The 23,312-nt window shown below is 35.4% G+C and overlaps 1 protein-coding gene across 10 annotated transcripts in view; it reads right to left on the reverse strand.

The window, feature by feature from the left end:
- The window catches only part of RAPGEF2 (Rap guanine nucleotide exchange factor 2), a 249,033-nt gene that overhangs the window by 82,150 nt on the left and 143,571 nt on the right, over positions 1-23,312 (reverse strand). For 2 of the 10 annotated variants that reach the window (XM_080673720.1, XM_080673716.1), the window contains exon 1: positions 5,359-5,505. The exons of 5 other annotated variants lie outside the window; for them this stretch is intronic. In XM_080673720.1, the coding sequence (XP_080529846.1) occupies positions 5,359-5,412 (54 nt within the window). In that variant the 5' untranslated portion in view covers positions 5,413-5,505. Of the gene's footprint in view, positions 1-4,433; positions 5,151-5,358; positions 5,506-23,312 lie in introns of those variants that run through there. 3 more of the 10 variants (XM_080673719.1, XM_080673717.1, XM_080673718.1) reach the window with 2 other exon arrangements.

Here is a 23,312-nt window from a genome sequence, read left to right on the forward strand (position 1 = left end):
TCAGACAAAGGCAACAGAGCAAGCTGAGGCACTGAGTTTTTAGTTAAAGAATTAAGCAGCAAAAACGACAAGGTACATGATAGGGCCAAACACAAAAAAGGAGAAGGAGGAAGGAATTGGGCTGAATGGCATCCATTCCTGATCATGCCAATTCAAGTCTCAAGATAATATCAAAAAAGAAAGAAACAGATTGAAAGCAATATAAATAACACAGCCCAAGTAAGCAATGGAAAAAAAAAAAAATGGCAGAGCCAACAGACCCGTCTCTCCCACTTAGACAAGCTCTTCATCAGTCATATTACAGGGTTAAAATCACTGAAGAGTTCTCTATCAGAATGTCAATTAATAAAAAATACCAAAATTATTTTTACATTTAGTTAAAATAAGGCCTTATTCCACAATCATTAATGATGAACCTTATGCAATGTCTATTATGACTTGAGATATTAACTAGTAATGGGTATGAAATCTTCATACTTAGCAAGACATTAAAAGAAAAGCATACAGAACTAGAAAGCAAACATCTGCAATGTTTTTTACTAGATTTAAAGTTATGGGAAACCCAATTAGGATTTACAAAACTTTATTAAGCTTAAGCTTAATGATAAATATCTGAAAACCTCTTTTTTTGTGGAGGCAAAACAATTTTTATAAAATTGTTGATAAAGAAAAATTGTGTTTCTGGGGAAAAAAAGGATAGATGCATTATTAATTGTATGTCAATATGTAGTTTTATAAAACTATTTTTATAAGTTTTATAAAATAATTTTGATCATATTATTGCTCTTTTATATTCAATGCTTGGAATGTCACACATGCCAGGAAAAACAGTAGCAGGAGAAAATATTTTTTTGCAAACCATGTGTTTCACTGGGAGTTATGAGAGTTAATACCAGCTTTCATAACTCTAAATCAGGGGTGGGGGACATCAGGCCTGCGAGCCGTATAAGGTCCATGAAATCATTTGGTCTGGCCCTGCCAAGGCATTAGGGGTGAGTTAATTAAATAGTTGACCAAATATAGCAGGCTAATTTTTAAGTTGATAATTTTGTATGGCCCGAATAACGTTATAAATATCCAAATGGCCCTTGACAGAAAAAGGTTCCCCACCCCTGCTAAATCTACACATCTAATTTAGACTAAATTTGTCTATATAAGGAGAGATAGAATAGGTTCATGTCTATATAAGGGGAGATAGAATAGGTTCATGGTTAAAGAAAGGCTGTTAAATCAGACAAACATAGATTCCAATGATGATGGCTCCACCACTTACCAGTCTTTAAATATATATACTTTTTAAATCTTGCTAAGCCTCAGTTTCATTATCTCCAAAAAGTTGATAATACACCTTTCTTTAAAAGGTTGTCGTAACTATTAAGTCAAATACTATGTAATATAGTGCCTGTCATAGAATAGGTGCTCAAGAAGTGATAGCTATTGCTATTAATTTCCTACATTTAAGTAAGCATTTTCTTATATCAACCGCTTTTAAAGTTTACTATCTAATTATGACTGATGTTTTATTATAATAAATATAGCATACTACATATACCCATAATTTCTAAAAAAAAATACAACTAGAAAATAAATGATCAGTTGATAGTATCAAGTCGATTTATTTTAAATGATTCTTTTTTTTTTTTTAATTTACAAAGTTTCAAAGTCATCCTCTACTGCAGAATTTTCAAAAGCATGCTTAAGGAATGCTATTCCCATTAGATAATCTGAGGCAGGCCAAAAAGAGGAGAGGCAGATAAAAAACAGAACGGTTGATAAACAGAGTGATAACACCTGTAATGTTAGCCCAAAGTTTTCCCCAACTTACTGTGCCTGGAAAACTTTTTTCATGTATCATCTATTAACATTCTTCTTTTGGAAAATGCAGTATTACATTTTTTTCAATGTTAATAATCTCCTTTTATTTTAAAAATTCACAAAATCAGAAGGTTCCTCTGAGGACTAACTGAAGGCACTACACGACTGTAAGAATAAAGCCCTGTGGCTGGCTGAGTGTTGGGCAACACAACATTCATCTCAGTATTATCAACTGACCAAATAGAATGGGGAGGGGGAGGAGAAATGATAAAATATTTAAAATTTACTACTTTAAAGGGTTAAATGAGACTTCATTAAATCCAAAAATCCAATAAAAGAGAAATTCTAATTTATTGTATACCTACCATGTGCCGGCAACTGAGAAATGCACTGAGCCACACAGAAAATGCATAAAGAAGAAAAACCCAGAATCTGAAGATTCTAACTAAGTAAAATAACTGAGTTTACTACTTGTGCCCCCAATTTAATGTCTTTCTTTTTTCTTTTCAGTATTTCACTCCCTTCTGTAGTCAAAGAAACAAAGCCACTTAAAAAAGTCACAAACATTTTGAAGAAGCAAACACGGAAGTACTTGTGCATTTGCTAAATTTTACTCATTCAATATTAGCTCTGACATTATGTTCATAAAGCCTTATAGGTCAAAAAAGGGCATTTTCTCTCCTTTTTGCTCTACAACTGTTTTCTGAGTCACCTATTATGTGAGAGCCAGAGTAATTATTCTCCTATTCAACTCCTTGCATATAATCAAAATCCTCAAGGTCGGGTCGCGCATGAAACAGCAAAGTCTAGATAAACAAAGGACTCATCAACAAGTATATAGCAAGGTCTTGATATCATAAGCTGCCCACTCTGCTGCATATGATGGTCTGAGGTGGGAAATTCTAGTACTTCAATTTGTAACAAAAGTACACGAGAAACACCACTCACGTGCTTTCCAGAAATTGCTTGATTCGCAGCTATTTTTATGGCTAGGGGTACTTTAGTCACAGCATTTCCCTAAATTTCAGTAAAATACAAACAAACATGCTTATTTAGGATTATCTATGCCAACTGCTCATTTTCACATATCTAGTAATACTTTTTCCTCCCCTATCAGTTTTAACAATTCTTTGTCCATGAAAATTACAGTGTTATTAATAAATACTCCCTCCGTCCATCTTGAGAAATGATATATGGAAAAAGGTAAACAAAACCCCTGTGATTTAAACTTGCTTCTAAGGGTCCTCAAGTATGGTTTAAGTAATACTTTCACTTCACCCTGAAAAAAACCATGACTACAGAGCAGCGTCACTTCAAAGAGCCTCTTAATAAAATCGAATGCTAGTGGAACTTCTCTGTAACAACCTTTCCTATTAGAGAAATTAAGTAGAAGGCTGGTCTTTTTTTGCAGTTGATCCGAAGAGATTTAATTAGTTAGGTACCACAGGATCTCATTAGGAGGGGGCTGGGCTCTCAGCGCAGCATCATAAGACGCTTTCAACACAACCACTGACTTAAGAACATCCTGGGGTTCATCAGAAAAGTGAGATCATGCCAATGGAGTCACTTGCAAATCTCTTGGGTTTAGGTAATCATTGTGTTCCTAATGATGAACAAGACCAAATTATACACATAAACCTAAGCATCTTATACTCCAAACTCATGGCTTTCTGTCTATAAGTTTCTGAAGTCTCAGCGATTTATCTCCATTTTTGAGTTTAACATTTCATCCTTTTTGAAATATGTAAAGGATAAATCCTATACCCTAATATAATGCCACCTAGATTCTAGGATGTGAAAACAGACATTTCAAAAATACTTAGGCTACTACTATATACTAGTATGCTGCCCAAATTTATGCACTTTCATTTTGGGGATCTAAATACATACACACATATAAAACATATGCATTAGCATGACGGCAGGAACTTCCACCATGGACATAAAAGTAGCACCGTGAGAACTCACATTCCTGGAACAGGAGGCTGAGACGTGGTGTCAGCCATAGAAAGTGCTTCTCACCAACAGCAGTAGCTGCCTGTGGGGTTCCAGCATGACAAATGCAGCCTACTCATGGGATCAATTATACAAAAGCAGTACTTGTGGCGTTAAAAAAAAATATTCTGTGTGTTCATCTCTTATTAAAACAGGTTAAGAAGTCAAAGGAGTTCCACCAATCATTTGATTAGCAAATCAATAAGCAAAGCTCTCCCTCCCTCATTCAAACCTCCATGTGAATTCCTTACGATAGACACCGGTTCCCAATAACCTTTTTCGTGATCTCTCATTAAATTCAATGAAAAAAACCTACTCAGTATTAAGTTAAAGATGAAATGTCAAGCTGTAATTTTTGATCTAAAAATCAGCTGTCCAATATTCCTCAATGTTCCTAATTTTGCTTTAAACAAATAGGTTGGTCTTGTTTTAAAAAATATTTTTTAAAATCATGACAAAAATTGGAAGAACAAGCCAGTTGTAACTTACCCTCCCGCCTCCAAGCGGACTATCATACCCTCTAAAAAACCCGTTTTCCCTGAGGAGAAGCAGCAATAATTCCCATTTTAAAGCAGTTCTCTATGACGTGCTCCCGAGGCACAAGCAGCGTTTGCGATACTTACTGAGTGTTTCTCCTGCTGGCCCATAACTCCATGGTTAGCTGGGATTGCTAGTGGTTTCATAATGAAGAAACATATGCTGAACTGCATTTACACATCATGTACCAATCTCTCATGGATGGCAAGTCACCCTCCACAGCATTAAATTAAAAGAAAGGAGAAAAAGAAAAGGAAAAGGAAAAAAAAAAAAAAAAAAGAGGGAGGAGGAAACCATGCGGCAGCTTAAAGTGTCACTACTGGCAAGCTTAAAAAAACCCTCACACTTGTAGACCAGAAAAGGAATCCGAGCCACGGTGTTCGTCTCCATTTTTATAACATCGGAACTCTAACCATCTTAGGCTCTGACAAGGCTGAGGAAACCTTAGACAGCTCTCAGTCTTCCCAGAGAAGATCATTTCAGAGACTGAAGAACGAGAGGCAAAAGAAAAGGAAAGAAAAAAAAAAAAAAGCTAAAATGGCTGACTGCACACAGACTCCCCTCGAAAAGGCTTAATACAGAATTATAATAGTCAGGGTGGTATGAGAACCGGTCTCTAGCATTCAGCCAAGCATTGTTAATACTCTTGTTTCATTTGCAATCACACAGACGAACCCCTTCAACCAACAAAAAAGGAGAAGAGAAAAAGAGAGAAAGAAAAACCAGGGCAGAGCGTGTGAATCGGGACCTCCTCCCTAGCTGCTAATGATGCTGACAGAGTGGTGACCAGTGATCTCTGTCCCACTCCACTAACCAAGTTTGCACAATTAATCTTAGCAGCATGTCACTGATGGACATTTAATTTAATGATGTCTGTCTCTCACAACACAAGCATGACTGCTAGCAAGAGAGTCACTAACACACACACACAGCACATGCACACACACACACAATCTCGAGAATCATGAGTCTGAATGCAACACACCAATATAATTACATTATTGTGCTTACTTTGGAGGACCATGGCTGCAGGCAGTTGGCATAGCAACGCACAAGGAAAGCCATTTCCTGGGTAGAGAGAAAGCTTCCTTTCCTAAATAAAAAATTCCTCTTAGGAAACAAACGGCATTGCTGCTTCCTGCAGAAAGCAAGACACTGTAGTCTGTCTCTTAACCTGCAAGGCTCACACTCAATGCAGTTCTAGTGATGTAAGTAGATTTCTCTCTCACCCTCCCTCTCCCTATATACACTGAAATATTCAGCTCAAATGGAACGCACATTCCTTAAGGCTCGCCCCCTCCTCTACTTAACCATTTCACTCATTAAGGTAGCGATGGACAATTCAGATAAAGTAACAAGCTCTTGCCTGTGTTATATCAGCGGCTGTAGGTTAAGCAAGTCTCAGAGGGATGGAATCCATTGATTGCTGACTCCAAATAATATCACTGAAGACAGGGTGGGAAAACGGAGCAAGGACTTACTTGAACAGCTTTGAACTAAAACATGATTTTGCACCAAGGTGAAGATAAAGGAATGGAAGCGACCTCTTCCCCAACCTAAGGTATCACTGTGCTATAGGAAACAAGTATCTATTAAAAATTTACAAAATGCACATTTAACAAGCTTTATATAAATTTAGAAGATGTGATTTTCACAAACACACACACACACAGCGCCTTGCAAATAATATCAAAATAAACCCACTCGGGGTTTTTAAAAAAGAGCTCCAATTTAATTTAATTATATCGTAAACTCTTCATTTCACCTATGTGAGTTACTTGAAAGACATCAGAGCATGACAAGGAATAAGGACATTTTAACTCTGAAGCATGGGTCAGTTTCTTACAGTCAAATCTATAAATGGTATACATAATAGAACATAGGTATGAAAAATCTAGAAACTTTAATAATCAACTTTGGAATTATCAGCATTTGCTAATCTGTGTTTCTTGCCTACCTACCTAACACTGCACCCATCCTAGTCTCTTTGCTTTACTCCTCATATTTAAAGGCAACCATTCCCGCCACACCACTATGTTGGATCTTTCTCCCCATCCATCTTCAACAGACCCCTTTCATAGACTTCTAACATTACCCATCCTCCCTCTTTCTCCACATATATTCAATGTCTCCCCCTTAACTAGAGATTATCTGCACTGGCTTTTAAATATGTTCAGGCATCTCGCAACTCAAAAACAAAACAAAATCCAGAAACATTCTATGAATCCTACATGCTCCCATGGCTACAGTCTAATCTCTTCCCCACTTCACAACCAAATCTCTCAAGAATTACCTACTTTGACTTCCACCATTTCCTCACTCCACGCACAATGTAGATGAAGGACCATCAGGGTTCTGTTATACAATTTATACATCTAGGAGTTATCCTCACCACCTTTTTCCATGTCCAATCCATCACAATATCCATTAACTAAATTCTCCACCTTGTCTCAAATTTAGATTCCTTTTGACCTCTGCTACCATCCCATGCCAATCATTATTTTTGCCTTGAAAATTCCAAACATCTCTTTATTGAACTGTCTTGATTGAATTCTAACCCCACCCACCCAACCAGTTTAACAAACTACCTCCTGGGGTCTTTTAAAAACTAAAATCTTATCATTTCGATTGAATCCATTAAGACCCTTTTTCAAATTAAAACACATGCTCTCAGTATAGACTAACACTCTTATTATGGTCTGCAAGATGTGTGTTTTCAACACTTATACCACGCTCATGGCCTCTAAATCCCCTGGGCTGCTCTGGCTTCCTTGAATGAGCAAGAGGACCCTTTCACATGCTGATTCCTCTCTCTGCCTAAAGCTCTCCTTCACCCTCCCTTTCCTGATTGACTCCTACTCCACCCTCAAAAACATACTGGTGAAATGCCCTCAAAGTTATCAAGATATTGCGTATCACTTCCCTGTAGGGCTTATTAGAGTTGTGATTTTATATTTAATCATGAAATTATTTAAGAAGTAGTGTCTGCTTCCCCTGCTACACTCTAATCTCCATGATGGTTGGTACTGTGTTCGTGAGCCCCTGTACCTAGCATGGTCTATATCGTAGGCACTCACATTTTCTTGAATGAATAAAATCTCCACTGACTGGGAATGGACATTAGCAAGATCTTATCTGATCTTGTAAACTAGTTCCTATCAAAATTTCAAATACTTTTCTTTAATAGACAAATTATTTCAAAGCAAATGGCACTGATCTTTGACAAAGGAGAAAAGGCAATAATATAATACAGTAAAGATAGTGTCCTCAACAAATGGTACTGGAACAATTGGACATCAACTAGCAAAAATAAAATAAAATAAAAAGACACAAACCTTATACCCGTCACAAAAATTAACTCAAAATGGGTCACAGACCTAAATGTAAAATGCAAAACTATAAAATTCATACAATAACGGCATAGCAGGAGAAAAAAACCCAGAAGAACTTGGGTGTGGTAATGCCTTTTTAGATACAATAGCAAAGACAGGATCCATGAAAAAATCATTGATAAGCTAGACCTCATTAAAATTAAAGACATCTGGATCTGTGAAAGATTATTGTAAGAAAATCAGAAGACAAGCCATAGACTGAGAAAAAACATATGCAAAAAACACTTCTGATAAAGGACTCATCAAAAATATAGAAAGAACACTTAAAACTGAACAATAAGACAAAACAATTAAAAAATGGGCCAAAGACGTTAATAGATATGTCATCAAAGAAGATATATGAATGGTAATTAAGCATATGAAAAGATGCCTGGCATTTTTTCACAGTAATAATGAATCACACTTAATATTACTATATGTTCATTTATTTATATTTATCTGTAATATCTATAGTGTTTACCCATAGATTTCAATGTGCTCTGCAAACATGTAATTAAACATGGTTAAAACAACAATAAGATACCACAATATGCCTATTAAAATGGTCAAAATCCAAAACACTGAAACACCAGATGCTGGTAGGATGTGGAGCAAAAGGAACTCTCATTCATTAAAAGAGAAGGTGGTGGTTATTTATAAAACTAAACATAGCACCATATAATCCAGCAATTATACTCCTTGGTATTTACCCAAATGAGTTAAAAATGTATGTCCACATAAAACCTGCATATGAATGTTTATAATCATAATGTTTGTATTCATTATTTATATTCATAATTTCATAAACTTTTATTCATAATTGCCAAAACTTGGAAGCTACCAAGAGGTCTTTTGGTAGGTTAATGGATAAACTGCGATACATCAAGGCAATGGAATATTGTTCAGCACTAAAAATAGAGTCATCAAGCCATGAAAAGGCACAGAGAAACCTTATAAATGCATAACTCTAAGTGAAAAAAGCCAACTGATGGGAGATAAATAGATGGAGCACAGAAGATTTTTAGGGCAGAGAAAATATTCTGTATGATACTATAATGATGCATATATATGCCATACACATTTGTCCGAACCCACAGAATGTACAACACCAAGAATGAACCGTAAGGTAAAGTAGGGACTTTGAGTGACTATGAAATGTCAATGTAGGTTCTTCCTTGGTTAAAAAAAAAAAAGTATCATTCTAGTGAGTGATGCTGATATTAGGGGAGGCTATGCATGTGTGGGGGAATATGGGAAGTATCTGTATCTTTCCCTCAATTTTGTTGTAAACCTAAAACTGCTCTAAAAAAGTTTTTTTTAAAAAAAATAAATGGTGTCAAAAGAGAGAAGCAACCTCATGTCCATCTATGAATGAATGTTTAAACAAAATGTGGTGTATACATAGAATGGGATATTATTCAGTCTTTAAAAGTAACAAAATTCTGTTACAAGCTCCATGGATCACCTTGAAGACACTATGCTGAGTGAAATAATCAAGTCACAAAAGGACAAATACTGTACAATTCCATTTAAATGAAGTACCTAGAGTCATCAAGTGAATACAGAAACAAATGGTGGTTTTGTCAGGTTTTGTCAATGTCTCCCCCTTAACTAGAGATTATCTGCACTGGCTTTTAAATATGAGGGTGAGGGGTAAATAATAATGGGAATGAACTTCCAGTTTGAGAGGATGAAAAGAATTCTGGAGATGATGGTGGCAATGGTTGCATCACAATGTGAATGTACTTAATACTACTGAGTTGTGCACTTAAAAAGATGGTTAAAATGACCAATTTAAAAGTTACATATGTTTTACCACAACATAAAAAAAAAGTAAACGGCAACTCAAGAACTAAATAATCAAGTTCTACAACTTTCATCCATCTATGACAAAAACTCCTCTCCTCGTTTACATCAAATTACCCCCATGCTGAGGGTGCCAGGGAAGGTTTCCATTGCCTGCCTCTCTCTGGAGAAAACGTGCCACTTCTCTCAAGGAGGAAACTAACCGAATTGGGGCAACCTGACAGATGAAGTCAGGAAATCACACTTCCTCAGGCACGGATGCTTTTCTGTGCTAAGACTAGGTGTGATTTCTCTCACAACCTGGCTTCATGCCTACAACCTACGTATCTTAAAACTCATGATTGTAACACTGAAATTTTACTATCCATACTACCTTGTACACTGAAGCACAATAATGCCAGATTATACATAATATGTCACACACTGCTTAAGAAATGAAATATAAACTGAAGATTTAAGAGAATCCCTTATTACCGATTTTACACAAACAATAAATAAATCACGCTTACCTGAAATAGCCTTAATTTGATGTTATATTTATCCCTTTCGTTAACTATCTAGATTTAGCAAGTAGCATTTAATAGACCAGCTAGAAAAGGGGCCATGTAACAACTTTCTGCCCCTGTGTCATGAACAGCTAATGACTTCTAATTATCGGCAACAATGATCCAAAAGATAGAGATTACATACATAGTTTGGGAAACTACTTAATGCAAAACATTTCCGTGCTAAATTTAATGCCATTCTATTCACATATTTCATCACCTAAAGTATTCCCTTTTTAATTACTGTGAACTTGAGAAAAACAGTCCATTCTTCTCAGTAATAATGAATCACACTTAATATTAATATGTGTTCATTTATTTATAATATTTATTTGTAATATCTATAGTGTTTACCCATAGATTTTAATGTGCTCTGCAAACATGTAATTAAACATGGTCAAAACCCAAGGGAAGCAATAAAATAATGTATTCATCTTTCATAGGAAAATTAAGTATATAAGGTTACAGAGTTAGCAATTTAGAAGAATATAAAACAGAACTCCAGGTTGCTAATATAATTTACTTCACTTATCCACTATACATTGATTTCTTCCCTCTTCCTCTTATCCCAAAGGAAAAGCTATAGAGGTTGGAGAAAATCTGTGGGAGAGGCAGAAACAATTTATTCCTTGACATCCAGAAACAAGAAATTTTACAATTTTGATTCCTGATGTTTTATTGTTCACCAAAGAAATGACATTAAAAAATGCTATTTTCTATATGAATACAGCAAACCAATTAAGCACTAAGCAAATGCAAAATTAAGTTACTATATTAGGTTTGGTCAGAAGTTTTAGTTCTCTTTTTCTAAACTAAATATCCCATTAGTATTATATATTTTTTTTTAAAAAAGTTGCTTATCTGACAAATTCTTTATATGTTTAATTCAATCCTATATTTCACATAATGTATTCCAACCTTGGGTGCAACTCTGACAGGTCTTCCACACATATCCTTCCAAAGCAATCATAGAAGAAATCTGGCTAAAGTTTTTTTTTTTTCTACTTTGACCAAATAAAATGGTAATTCAGGTACATTGTTAAAAATAACTTAATTATTAAATAAAATGAGAGAGTAGCAAATAATAATTACTGAACAATTATCTGAGTTGAATTAAAACACAGGCTTTAGAAATACTAGTACAGGAAACCTGTTACTTGAATTAGCACTTAGATCTAATTGAGAGTCCAAGAAAGATCACCCAGAAATACTCCAAAAATATGTTCCAAAGAAATACTGAAGCTATTTTTCTTTAATGAAAGTTTCTAACAAACTGTTTATGTTGTACCTGATTCATAGTTAAAAAAATAATGCAATAACCTATTCATAATAAATACGCTCAATACAGGGGCAAAAGTAGGTTTGTAGTTGCCAGTATGCGAAACCAAGCGTTTATTTTTGTGTTATTATTTATTAATTATTGTATTATTTTCCATTTGACCAACTGTAAACTACTTTTACCCCACTGTTTTTATATATAATATTAAAAGAGAAAAAATTGAACATTGTATGAGATGAAGACATGAAGAAAAACAAAATAAAGAAGCCTGTAAGTCTGTGAGAAATTCCAACATAAAGAATGGGCCTTTTAAAAATACAATTTTAAAAAATTGAGCAGACTTCAATAGCTCATTTAACAAAGCTTACATCATTTCCTAGGACTATTTAAGAAAAGAGCAGACCTCACCTTGAAGTGCTCAAGGTTGCAGAGGTGGAGAGAACCTGTACATGAGTTGCAAATCATTCCACTGCTTTTTCTAGGGACAAGGGCTTCAAACTGGGCTCCTTACCATAGTATTTCTTAAGGCAACACTCCAAATTAAACAGCAATTACTATTTTTATTACTATTTAGCACGTAACATATCCCCTTATGATTAGTATATTTGCACAATGAATTGTTAATTATGGCTCTATTTTTTATTTATTGATTGATTTGAGAGTGGGGGGAGGGGGGGAGGAGAAACATCTATTTGTGCCACTTATTTATGCATCACTGGTTGATTCTTGTATGTATCCTGACCAGGGATCAATTCCAAAACCTTGGGAGTATCAGGACGATGCTCTAACCAACTGAGCCACCCAGCCAAGGCCAATTATTATTGCTCTATTTTTATTGAACAAAAAAGAGGAATATCGAACACAAACTGGAATATAAGTTAGCTGAAGGCAGGGACCATACAACATTTTATTTATCTAATACTGTCAATGATAAGTTATGCATATCTCTAGTAATTAACAGACAGTAATGGTTCAAAGAATGAATGCATAAGTGATTGCACTTTAAACTTTTCAAAACTAACTGGTCAAGTATTATCATACCAGCCTTAGGGTGAGGACACACACATAGGATAACTGATGTTTAATTTGTTTACTGACAAAATGAGGAGTTTTGGATAGGGGAGGTCAAACTGGAGGAGCAATTCATGGGGAAAGGTAGATGGGAAGAGTTACCTGTAAAACTGAACTGGTCAAAGTTCCTTATGAGCCAATGCACAATGGTTTAAAATTCTAATATCATCTCGAGTTACATTATCGGCTAAAATATCCATAGCAAGGAAGACAGGAAGTTCTACTGTAATCTGCACTGTAGGACCTTATATAAGTTACAACAACCAGTTCTAGACTTTATTACTCATTATCTCCCCTAGACATCAAGACTTAGGGGAGATAATGAGTAACTGTAGTATTCAAACAGCAGGAAACCTAAATGATAAGATAAAGTGCTTAGGAAAGCTACAAGAAGTCAGGAAGGGCCTGGCCCACATGGCTCAATCGTTGAGCATTGACCTATAAACCAGGGGGTTATGGTTCGATTCCCGGCACATGCCTGGGTTGCGAGCTTGATCTCCAGTGGGGGAAAGGGAATGCAGGAGGCAGCCAATTGATGTTTCTCTCTGAAATCAATAAAAATACATGTTGGTTTTTTTTTTAAAGTCAGTAATGTTTAACCAAGAGAAAAGGCTTAATGGAGTAGGATCTCTTTAAATATCTGAAGCACAGTTATATGAAATGTAATATGAATATTCATTCATGTTGCTTTAAAACATATCCAGAACCATGAACTAAAATTACAGAGAGAAAGATTTCAGCTAAACATAAGGAAAACTTTCTTCATTAGCCTTTTTCTACAATAAATAATAATTGCTATGATTTACTAAACCCTTACTTTGTACCAGGCAACAAGGTACAATTTTGACATGATATTAAGGACTAGCCTGCAAATATCAGTCCAACTGTAATTTTTCTTTTTTTAATCCTCACCCAAGGATATTTTTTCATTGATATTTAGAGAGCGTGGCAGGGAGAGAGAGAAACACCCATGTGAGAGGGACACATTGACTGGTTGCCTCCTCCATGCCCAGGACCAGGGCCAGGAGCCTGCAACCGAGGTATGTGCCCTTGACTAGAATCAAACCTGGGACCCTTCAAGTCCCCAGGCCAACGCTCTATCCACTGAGCCAAACCGGCTAGAGCAGTCCAACTGTAATTTAAAAGCAGAGACTGAATGTTAGTGATTATAAGGAAAAAATAAATTTAATTAAAGAGTTTGGCTGGGAGATTCCTAAAATCTTTTCAAGTTCTTAAAGTTATCTTATCTAACACAACTGTTACCAAACATTAGCTGCTTGTAAAATGGCAGTAGAAGGAATAATATGATATAGAATTATAGTAAAAGTAAGTTCACATGAATGGAAATTAATCTATCTTGGGGTAAAATTTCCTGGTAGAAATTATCCTTTATGCTGAGACTTTTGTCTTCCTACTTAGACAGTCAGAGGGTAATATTAAAATGCTCTTACTCTTGAAAAAATTATAGAGATAATTAGACAATAGTTTAGAGGTTTCCTTTTTAACGTCCTTACTTTCCAAATTTGTCTAACTTAAGGTAAGTAAAAAATAATTTTCTTAATGTTACCAATAATTTGAATTATTAAAAATTGTGCATAACTAGCTATTCCATTTTATAGAGAGTTTTTAAAGCCTCTTGAAATTATTTAATATATGTTTTCAATATTCTTAAATATTACCAAAACACTTCCAATATTTTCTGGTGCAGAAGCAAGCAATTTTATGATGGTGGTTTTTCACCTCTGAAAACTATGACTACTTTTAGATATCTGCAAGTTGTTTTGGTTCATTAAAAAGTCATACTTTAGAAAAGATCTTTCAGCGAGATTTGGCTTTTATTACTTATAATATTAGTGAATCTAACTTTTAAAACACACTAATTTGTTATGAAATGGTACTACTTACCAGTGAAAACCTATGTCTGTATAGGAAAAAAACTAGAAAGGTTAAAATGAAAAAATTTCTGGGCTTGATTAATGAGATACATCGTTCAAAAAGGAAAAACACTTAATTGCAACAAAAAATTGATTAATCAAACAAAGCCTACCATCATTGCAAATGAACTCAGTAATTATTCTTTGTATTGGACAGTCTATGCTCTATTCTATTTCTTTTCAAGGTTCTTAAATAGTAGGCATCTAAAATAATTTTATGTATCGGGAATGTGAAAAGACCTATGCCCATGTTTGACTCTACCTGAATAACCATGAAAATTGAACATGTTAGTTCATCTCTTTGACCTTAGCATTCTTACCTCCTAATAGCAGAGATACCATTACCTAGAGTTTAGAACTGCAGGGAAGTTTAATTGACAAAACATATGAGAAAACACCTAGCTGACTGGTATATATCATAAGCATTCAATAAGGATCAATTCTATTCTTCTAAGATACTCTAAAAAGGCAGTTGCATTCAAGGTTTGGGCAACCCATTAGTTAATGTTCTACAGATGTCTGGTATTGATATTCTTGTGCCAATATGCTTGTATAAAACTATTAATGCAGATGGATCTATAAATCCACTCCTAGAAATATAAACTAATGCCAATTCTGAGAGTTTGATCCAAAGACATCAACATATAATCTAGATACTGCTGAGCACCTATTATATGCTCACAAAATGTATACATTGGCATACAATATACTATCAGCTTTCAAAGACTCTATCGACCCTTCAGAAATTTAATTTTTAACAAATGTTTCCATTATTAAAATCTAATACTTTAAAAAAATACCTAATGTCTCCAAATAGATATCAAAACATATAAGTTTTCATGATGGTTCAAGAATGTTCATCCTAAAAGAAAATGACAGAATTTATAAATGGAAGCAGCAATCAACGTTCGCCACCAGGAACAGAATTGTGACTGCCCCTCTGATATAATTAAATATTTTCCAGACAGGAAATGCTTCCAAGTAAATTTGCCTGGAAATAGAAGATTATCTCAAAATAGAAAATATTTTAGATGCCACAGAAATTCTTTAAATGTTTTCTTGAAAAAGAAGTCAGCCTATCAATAGGACCACATGAGCTTAAGATGACAACGTTCAGTCTTCCTTATAAATAAATGAATAAACAAAGCCCAACCATTACATCTAAGTTGTCCCTCTCCTTAAAAGCTGTAAAAAATGCAAACAGAATATTTTTACCTATTTATATTTTAATTGCACTTTGAAATTTTAATTACTACCATGCTGATATTTTAAAAGATACTACTAGAATATTTAATTATATATCCAATAATTACAATTGTTAGAATTGTTCACAAGTGGTCAGATGGGTCATATTCATGGAAGATTATATCTCCTGGTTGTGCCATAAAGTAGCAATTCACAGTATTAACACACAACCATAAGTCTATAATGAAGCACTAAACAGAATAAGGCATTCACTCATTCATTCTACACTTGACCCCCAAGACTGAGATGGATAGTGCACGAAACAAGGAATCAGGGATGAGCTTCAGAAACTACCCTGGTGAGTACAACAGTTTGCATGACATAATCAAATGTATTGTTCACCATGTGAAATAATTCTTAAAAGATTACCTCAGAGCAAATGTGTAACAAAACCCATTTTTCTTGATGGCTTGTATTTTGTAGAAAATAAATGTTATTTTAAGGACATAAAGCAAAATAATAATCTGTTGGACTAAAATTTAAAAATATATGGACCATTCAATCCAAGGGACTTTTAAGATAAAAGACAAAGACCAAAACTAATAAGATATTAATATTATATGCAAACTGGAAGCATGGTATTTACAATAAAGGTAAAAATATAAATGGGGAGAAAATTAGACAATTATTTAATGCAGAAATTTCTCTTAGAAATAATGCAGGAAGCTACAGTGATCACTAACCCCAAAGAATATTCATGTGGACATTTCTCTTTCATCAAGAGAAACACACCATTTCAAATTTGGGGAGCAGAGACATTTCCAGTTTCTTCCCAAAGACAGCTTTATCTTTTCAGATATTTTGCTTTAGGAGCTGATTACTGAATCACACACATAACCTCAGAGCACACTGATGAGTAGTAAATCCAGTTTGTGATGGCAAAGGAAACTAGCCACGGATGACGTAAAATAAGCAGAGCAAGTGGATGCAAAAGCAAAAAGGAGCCAGTAAAAATGAAAATACTCAAAAGTAGAGGATATCAAACATGGAAGAGAATTCTAGAAAAGCAGTAAGGGGTTTTGAGAATAAAAAAGTTTTAAATACATTGCTAGGTTATTTATTTTGCACTTGTCAAAATAAATGGAACAATTTGTAATAATTAAATCAGATTATCCTGAACATTAACTATTAATCACCCACAGGATGTTGTTAAAACTATCCATGGGGATGGTTTTTTGAGAAAGTTTGGTAGGAAGGGACCTAAAACTAGTCTTAATGGTATTGGCATAAGACCAAAAACCAATTTTTAAAGGTTATCTTTCAGACACTTTATTGTTATGATAGTAGCATACTTTCATACCAAGCATTTGCATAAATAATTTTTAAACATTTTAAAATTCTGCATAATGGCTAATTATCTTAACAGAGAAGGAGAGATAGAAAACTTTTTTGTGGGGTGGGAGGGAAAGAAAGGGACTTCAAAAAGAAAATTCCTGAAGAGAAAAATGCTCTAAATGAGAAATACTAAATCAATTAAAATTGTAAAAACATCTTGGAAGCTCACTACTGTAACTACAACCATGGATTGTTGGTAAGCATCCAATACAATTAATATACTTAAAACACAATTATTTAACGTAAAGCATTTTCAATTTCTTCTGATTACATCCAAAGTTAGCTTGGGAACTTTCCATTTTCTCCTAGAACCTAAAAGGTAATTAAGCAGACTGCTGCTGGGTTCTCTCCCGGAGTGACCAGCTCGGACGCGGAGACCACGCCATCTTGAAGGAAATGTGGATGTTATCAGGAGCCTGTAAAGCCCGGGGAATCTACAACTATGGCACCCACCGAACAGCTACAAACCTGAGAACACCAGTTCCCAAGTGGCGCAAGCATGCGGATTCAGAGGAGCTCTACACTCCACCATGGAAAGGAGAGAGAGAGAGAGAACTACATAAACAGACATGCGGAGAAGAGAGAGCATGGGGAGACGAAAAAACAGCCCGCATATGAAAGAAAAGCAGGCATCACCATAAAAGGAAGTAAAAGAAATAGAGGCAAGCAACCTGTCAGAGAAAGAATTCAGAGAAATGGTCATAAGGTGGCTGAAAAGAATGGAAGACAAATTCGAAAATATGTTTAAGAACCAAGAGGAAATGAAGAAGAATCAAGAAGAAATGAAAAATGACATCACTGCTGTAAAGAACTCAATAGAAACCATCAAGAGTAGACTAGAAGAAGCAGAGGACCGTATCAGTGAGCTAGAAGAGAAGGTAGGAAAAAATTCCCAGAAGAGCAGCTTCTAGAAAAAAAAAATTAAAAAGCAGGAGGAGAGCCTAAGGGAACTTTGGGACAACACGAAACAAAACAGCATCAGCATAATAGGGGTTCCAGAAGGAGAGGAAACTGAGCAAAAAATAGAAAACCTGTTTGAAGAAATAATGACAGAAAACTTCCCTGATATAGGGAAGAAAAAACCCTACACAAATCCAATAAGCTCACAGAGTCCCAAGCAAAATGAACCCCAAAAGACAGATGCCAAGGCACATTTTAATTAAATTGGCAAATACCAATGACGAAGTAAGGATCTTAAAAGCGGCCTGAGAGACAGAAAGTTACCTACAAAGGATCCCTCATCAGATCAGCGACTGATTTCTCAACAGAAATACATCAGGCCAGAAGGGAATGGAATGAAATATACAAAATCATGCAAAGGAAGGGTCTGAATCCAAGAATACTGTACCCAGCAAGAATATCAATCAAAATTGAAGGTGCAATCAGGAGCTTCACAGACAAAAAAGGACTAAGGGAATTTATTACAACCAAACCAGCAATGCAAGAAATACTAAAGGGTCTGCTGTAAAAAAAAAAAAAAAAAAAAAAAAAAAAAAAAAAAAAAAAGAAATAGGAAGCAAAGAAGGAACACAGGGGTAAAAAATAAAAATGGCGACAAACAGGTACCTATCAATAATAACTTTAAATGTAAATGGATTAAATGCCCCATTCAAAAGACATAGGGTAACGGATTGGATAAGAAAACATGACCCATATATCTGTGTTTACAAGAAACCCACCTCAGAAATAAAGACGCACACAGACTGAGGGTGAAGGGATGGAAAAAGGTTTTTCAGGCGAATGGAAATGAAAAAATAGCAGGGGTAGCAATACTTATATCGGATAAATTAGATTTCAAAGTGAAGGACATAACAAGAGATAAGGAAAGCCATTTCATAATACTAAAGAGAGCAATCCAACAAGAAGAAATAACTCTGGTAAACATATACGCACCCAATACAGTAGCACCTAAATACATAAAAAAAACTCCTGGAAGATATCAAGGGAGAAATTGACAGCAATACAATCATAGTAGGAGACTTTAATACCCCACTATCACCATTGGACAAATCCTCTAAACAAAAAAATCAGCAAAGAAACATCAATCCTGAATGACTCACTAGACCAGTGGTCAGCAAACTGCGGCTCTGTTGATTAATGAGTTTGCCGACCACTGCACTAGACCAGATGGAATTAATTGATATCTTCAGAACTTTTCACCCCAAAGCCACAGAATATAGATTCTTTTGAAGTGCACATGGGTTATTTTCAAAGATAGACCATATATTGGGTCACAGACAAAGTCTCCTCAAATTCAAGAAGATAGAAATCATATCAAGCATCTTCTCAGATCACAGGCATAAAACTGGAAATCAACTACAATAAAAACAATCCAAAAAAATCAAACACATGGAGACCAAATAGCATGATATTAAACAATGACTGGTTTACCAGAGAGATCAAAGAAGAAATAAAAAACATCATGGCAACAAATGACAAGGAAAACATAACAATCCAAAATCTATGGGACACAGCAAAAGCAGTCTTGAGAGGGAAGTTCATAGCTCTACAAGCCTACTGCAAAAAACAAGAAACAATGGTAATAAATTACCTAACCCTACAACTCAAAGAGTTAGAAAGAGAGCAACAAGAAAAGCCCAGTGTAAGCAGAAGGAAGGAAATAATAAAGATCAGAGTAGAGATAAACGACATAGAGACCAAAAAAGCAATACAAAAGATCAACAAAACCAAGAGCTGGTTCTTTGAAAGGATAAACAAGATTGATGAACCTCTAGCCAGGCTCACCAAGAAGCAAAGAGAGAGGACCCAAATGAACAAAATCAGAAATGAAAGAGGAGAAATAACAACAGACACCACCGAAATGCAAAGGATTGTTAAAAAATACTATGAACAATTCTATTCCAACAAACTGGACAACCTGGAGAAAATGGACATATTCCTACAAAAATACAACCTCCCAAAACTCAATCAGGAAGAATCTAAACATCTCAATAGGCCAATAACATGGAAGAAATTGAAGCAGTCATCAAAAAACTTCCAGCAAACAAAAGCCCGGGGCCAGATGGCTTCACAGGGGAGTTTTACCAAACATTCAAAGAAGAACTAAAACCTATCCTCCTCAGACTATCCCAAAAAATTCAAGAGGAAGGAATGCTTCCAAGCTCATTCTAAGAAGCCAGCATCACCCTAATACCAAAATCAGATAAAGATAACACAATGAAAGAGAATTACAGGCCAATATCCCTTATGAAAACAGATGCCAAAATCCTCAACAAAATTCTAGCAAATCGGATCCAGAACTACATCAGAGAGATCATACACCATGACCAAGTAGGATTTATCCCAGGGATTCAAGGATGGTATAATATCCGCAAATCAATAAACGTGATACATCACATAAACAAATTGAGAGATAAAAATCACATAGTCATATCAATTGATACAGAAAAAGCATTTGACAAGATCCAATACCCTTTCTTGATAAAAACTCTCAACAAGGTGGGAATAGAAGGATCATACCTCAACATAATAAAAGCCATATATGATTAACCCACAGCCAACACCATACTCAATGGGCAAAAACTAAAACCATTTCCCCTAGGAACAGGAACAAGACAGGGATGCCCACTCTCACCACTCCTGTTCTACATAGTACTGGAAGTATTAGCCATTGCAATTAGACAAGAAGAAGAAATAAAAGGCATCCAAATTGGAAAAGAAGAAGTAAAGCTGTCCTTATTTGCAGATGACATGGTATTGTACATAAAAAACCTGAAAGACTCCATCAAAAAACTATTAGACTTAACAAATGAATTCGGCAATGTAGCAGGATACCAAATTAACGCCAAGAAATCTATGGCATTTCTATACACCAATAGTGAACTTACAGAAAGAGAGACTAAAAAAGCAATCCCATTTACCATCGCACCAAAAAAATTAAGATACCTAGGAATAAACTTAACCAAGGAGGTAAAAGACCTATACGCGGAAAACTACAGGACACTGAAAAAAGAAATAGAGGAAGACGTAAACAGATGGGAGAACATACCATGTTCATGGATTGGGAGAATCAACATCATTAAAATGTCCATACTACCCAAAGCAATCTATAGATTCAATGCACTCCACATTAAAATATCAATGGCATATTTCACAGACCTAGAACAAAATCTCCAAAAATTCATCTGGAATACAAAAAGACCCCGAATAGCCACAGCAATCCTGAGGAAGAAGAACAAAGTAGGTGGGATCTCAATACCAGATTTCAAGCTGTATTACAAGGCTACTGTTCTCAAAACAGCCTGGTACTGGCACAAGAACAGACATATAGACAATGGAATAGAATAGAGAACCCAGATATCGACCCAAACCTCTATGATCGATTAATATTTGACAAAGGAGGCATGAACATACAATGGAGTCAAGACAGTCTCTTCAATAAATGGTGTTGGGGAAATTGGACAGATACATGCAAAAAAATGAAACTAGACCACCAACTTACACCATACACAAAAATAAACTCAAAATGGATAAAGGACTTAAACATAAGATGGGAAACCATAAAAATACTAGAGGAAGTTACAGGCAGAGAAATCTCAGACATATGCCGAAACAATTTCTTCACCGGTACCGCTCCTAGGGCAATGGAAGCTAAAGAGAAAATAAACAAATGGGACTACATCAAAATAAAAAGCTTTTTCACAGCAAAAGAAACCATCAACAAAACAAGAAAGCCCACTGTATGGGAGAACATATTTGCAATGTTATCACTGATAAAGGTTTAATCTCCAACATCTACAGGGAACTTATACAACTTAATAAAAGTAAGATAAAAGATCCAATAAAAAAATGGGCAACGGACCTAAATAGAATCTTTTCAAAAGAAGACAGAAGGAAGGCCAAGAGACATATGAAAACATGCTCAAATTCACTAATTATCCGAGAGATGCAAATCAAAACGACAAGGCGGTACCATCTCACACCTGCCAGAATGGCAATCAACAAACGACAAGTACTCGCGAGGATGCAGAGAAAAAGGAACCCTCCTACACTGCTGGTGGGAATGCAGACAGGTGCAGCCACTGTGGAGAACAGTATGGAGTTTCCTCAAAAAACTAAAAATGGAGTTCCCATTTGACCCAGTAATCCCACTTCTAGGAATATATCCCAAGAATCTAGAAACACCAATCAGAAAGGATATATGCACCCCTATGTTCATAGCAGCACAATTCACCATAGCTAAGATATGGAAACAGCCTAAATGCCCATCAGCAGATGAGTGGATTAGAAAACTATGGTACATATACACAATGGAATACTACACTGCTATAAAAAAGGAACTCTTACCATTTGCAGCAACATGGATGGACCTGGAGAGCATTATGTTAAGTGAAATAAGCCAGGCAATGAAACAAAAATACCACATGATCTCACTCATTTATCGAAAATAAAGAACATTATAACCTGATGAACAAAAAGATAGATACAGAGGAAGTAAAGCATCAAATTACAGCGGGGAGGCTGGGGAGTGTTGGGGATGGGGGGGGGGGGGGGAAGAGATCAACCAAAGGACTAGTATGCATGTATATAAGCACAACCAATGAACACAAGACACTGGAGGGTGGAGGTTGGGATGAGGGCATGCGATAGGGGGTAGGGGTGGCTGGGAGAAGGTCAATGAGGAAAAAAAGGAGATATATGTACTATATGTAATACTTTTTACAATAAAAAATTTTTTTTAAAAAAAAAAAGGGAATTAGGCGGCAAGAAGAAAATGGGAATAAGGAGAAAAATAATACAGGAAAACCAAGTCAGGGCCAGCGCCACAGGCCTGTGCTTTATGCAGCCACACAGGGCCCTGCACTCAGAAGGACATCTGCGCTTGTTTTTTAATGGAACACTATTTTTACTCGAAGGAACAAATAATGGATAAATGATGTTGTCCAGACTTGGGTTTTTGGCAGGTATTTTCTTGAAAATGAACAAGTTGAGCTTGTCACTGCAAGGAAAACAGGTGATAGTACTCTGTCAATGATAAAATTTCAGATTTCAAGTAAAAATTAGACTTTTGGAACACCATGAGCTTGACAGCTTCCCTAAAATTAAAGCCTCTTTATAAGACTGGTAGTGAGTTATCAAATGTGATTTTTTTTTAATATTGTATAACATGCCAAAATTTGGAAGACTGCTTAACTCAGTGAGCAATGCATGATATTTCCAAATCATGCATGGAGTAAAGTCATTCAATGTAAGACCAATGATTTTTAATAAAAGAAAGTAAGAAAACTTCACTGACATAGTTATATGTTCCTCATTGCAAGCAGACCTTTAAGAAACTGCGACTTGTCAACTTTTGGTATAGTATATTAGTAAGATTATTTGAAAAACTGTTAAAATACTTCTTTATCCAACTACCTGT

This window comes from Plecotus auritus (genome assembly GCF_963455305.1).
Source record: "Plecotus auritus genome assembly, chromosome: 6".
In the NCBI taxonomy this organism is placed as follows: domain Eukaryota; kingdom Metazoa; phylum Chordata; class Mammalia; order Chiroptera; family Vespertilionidae; genus Plecotus; species Plecotus auritus.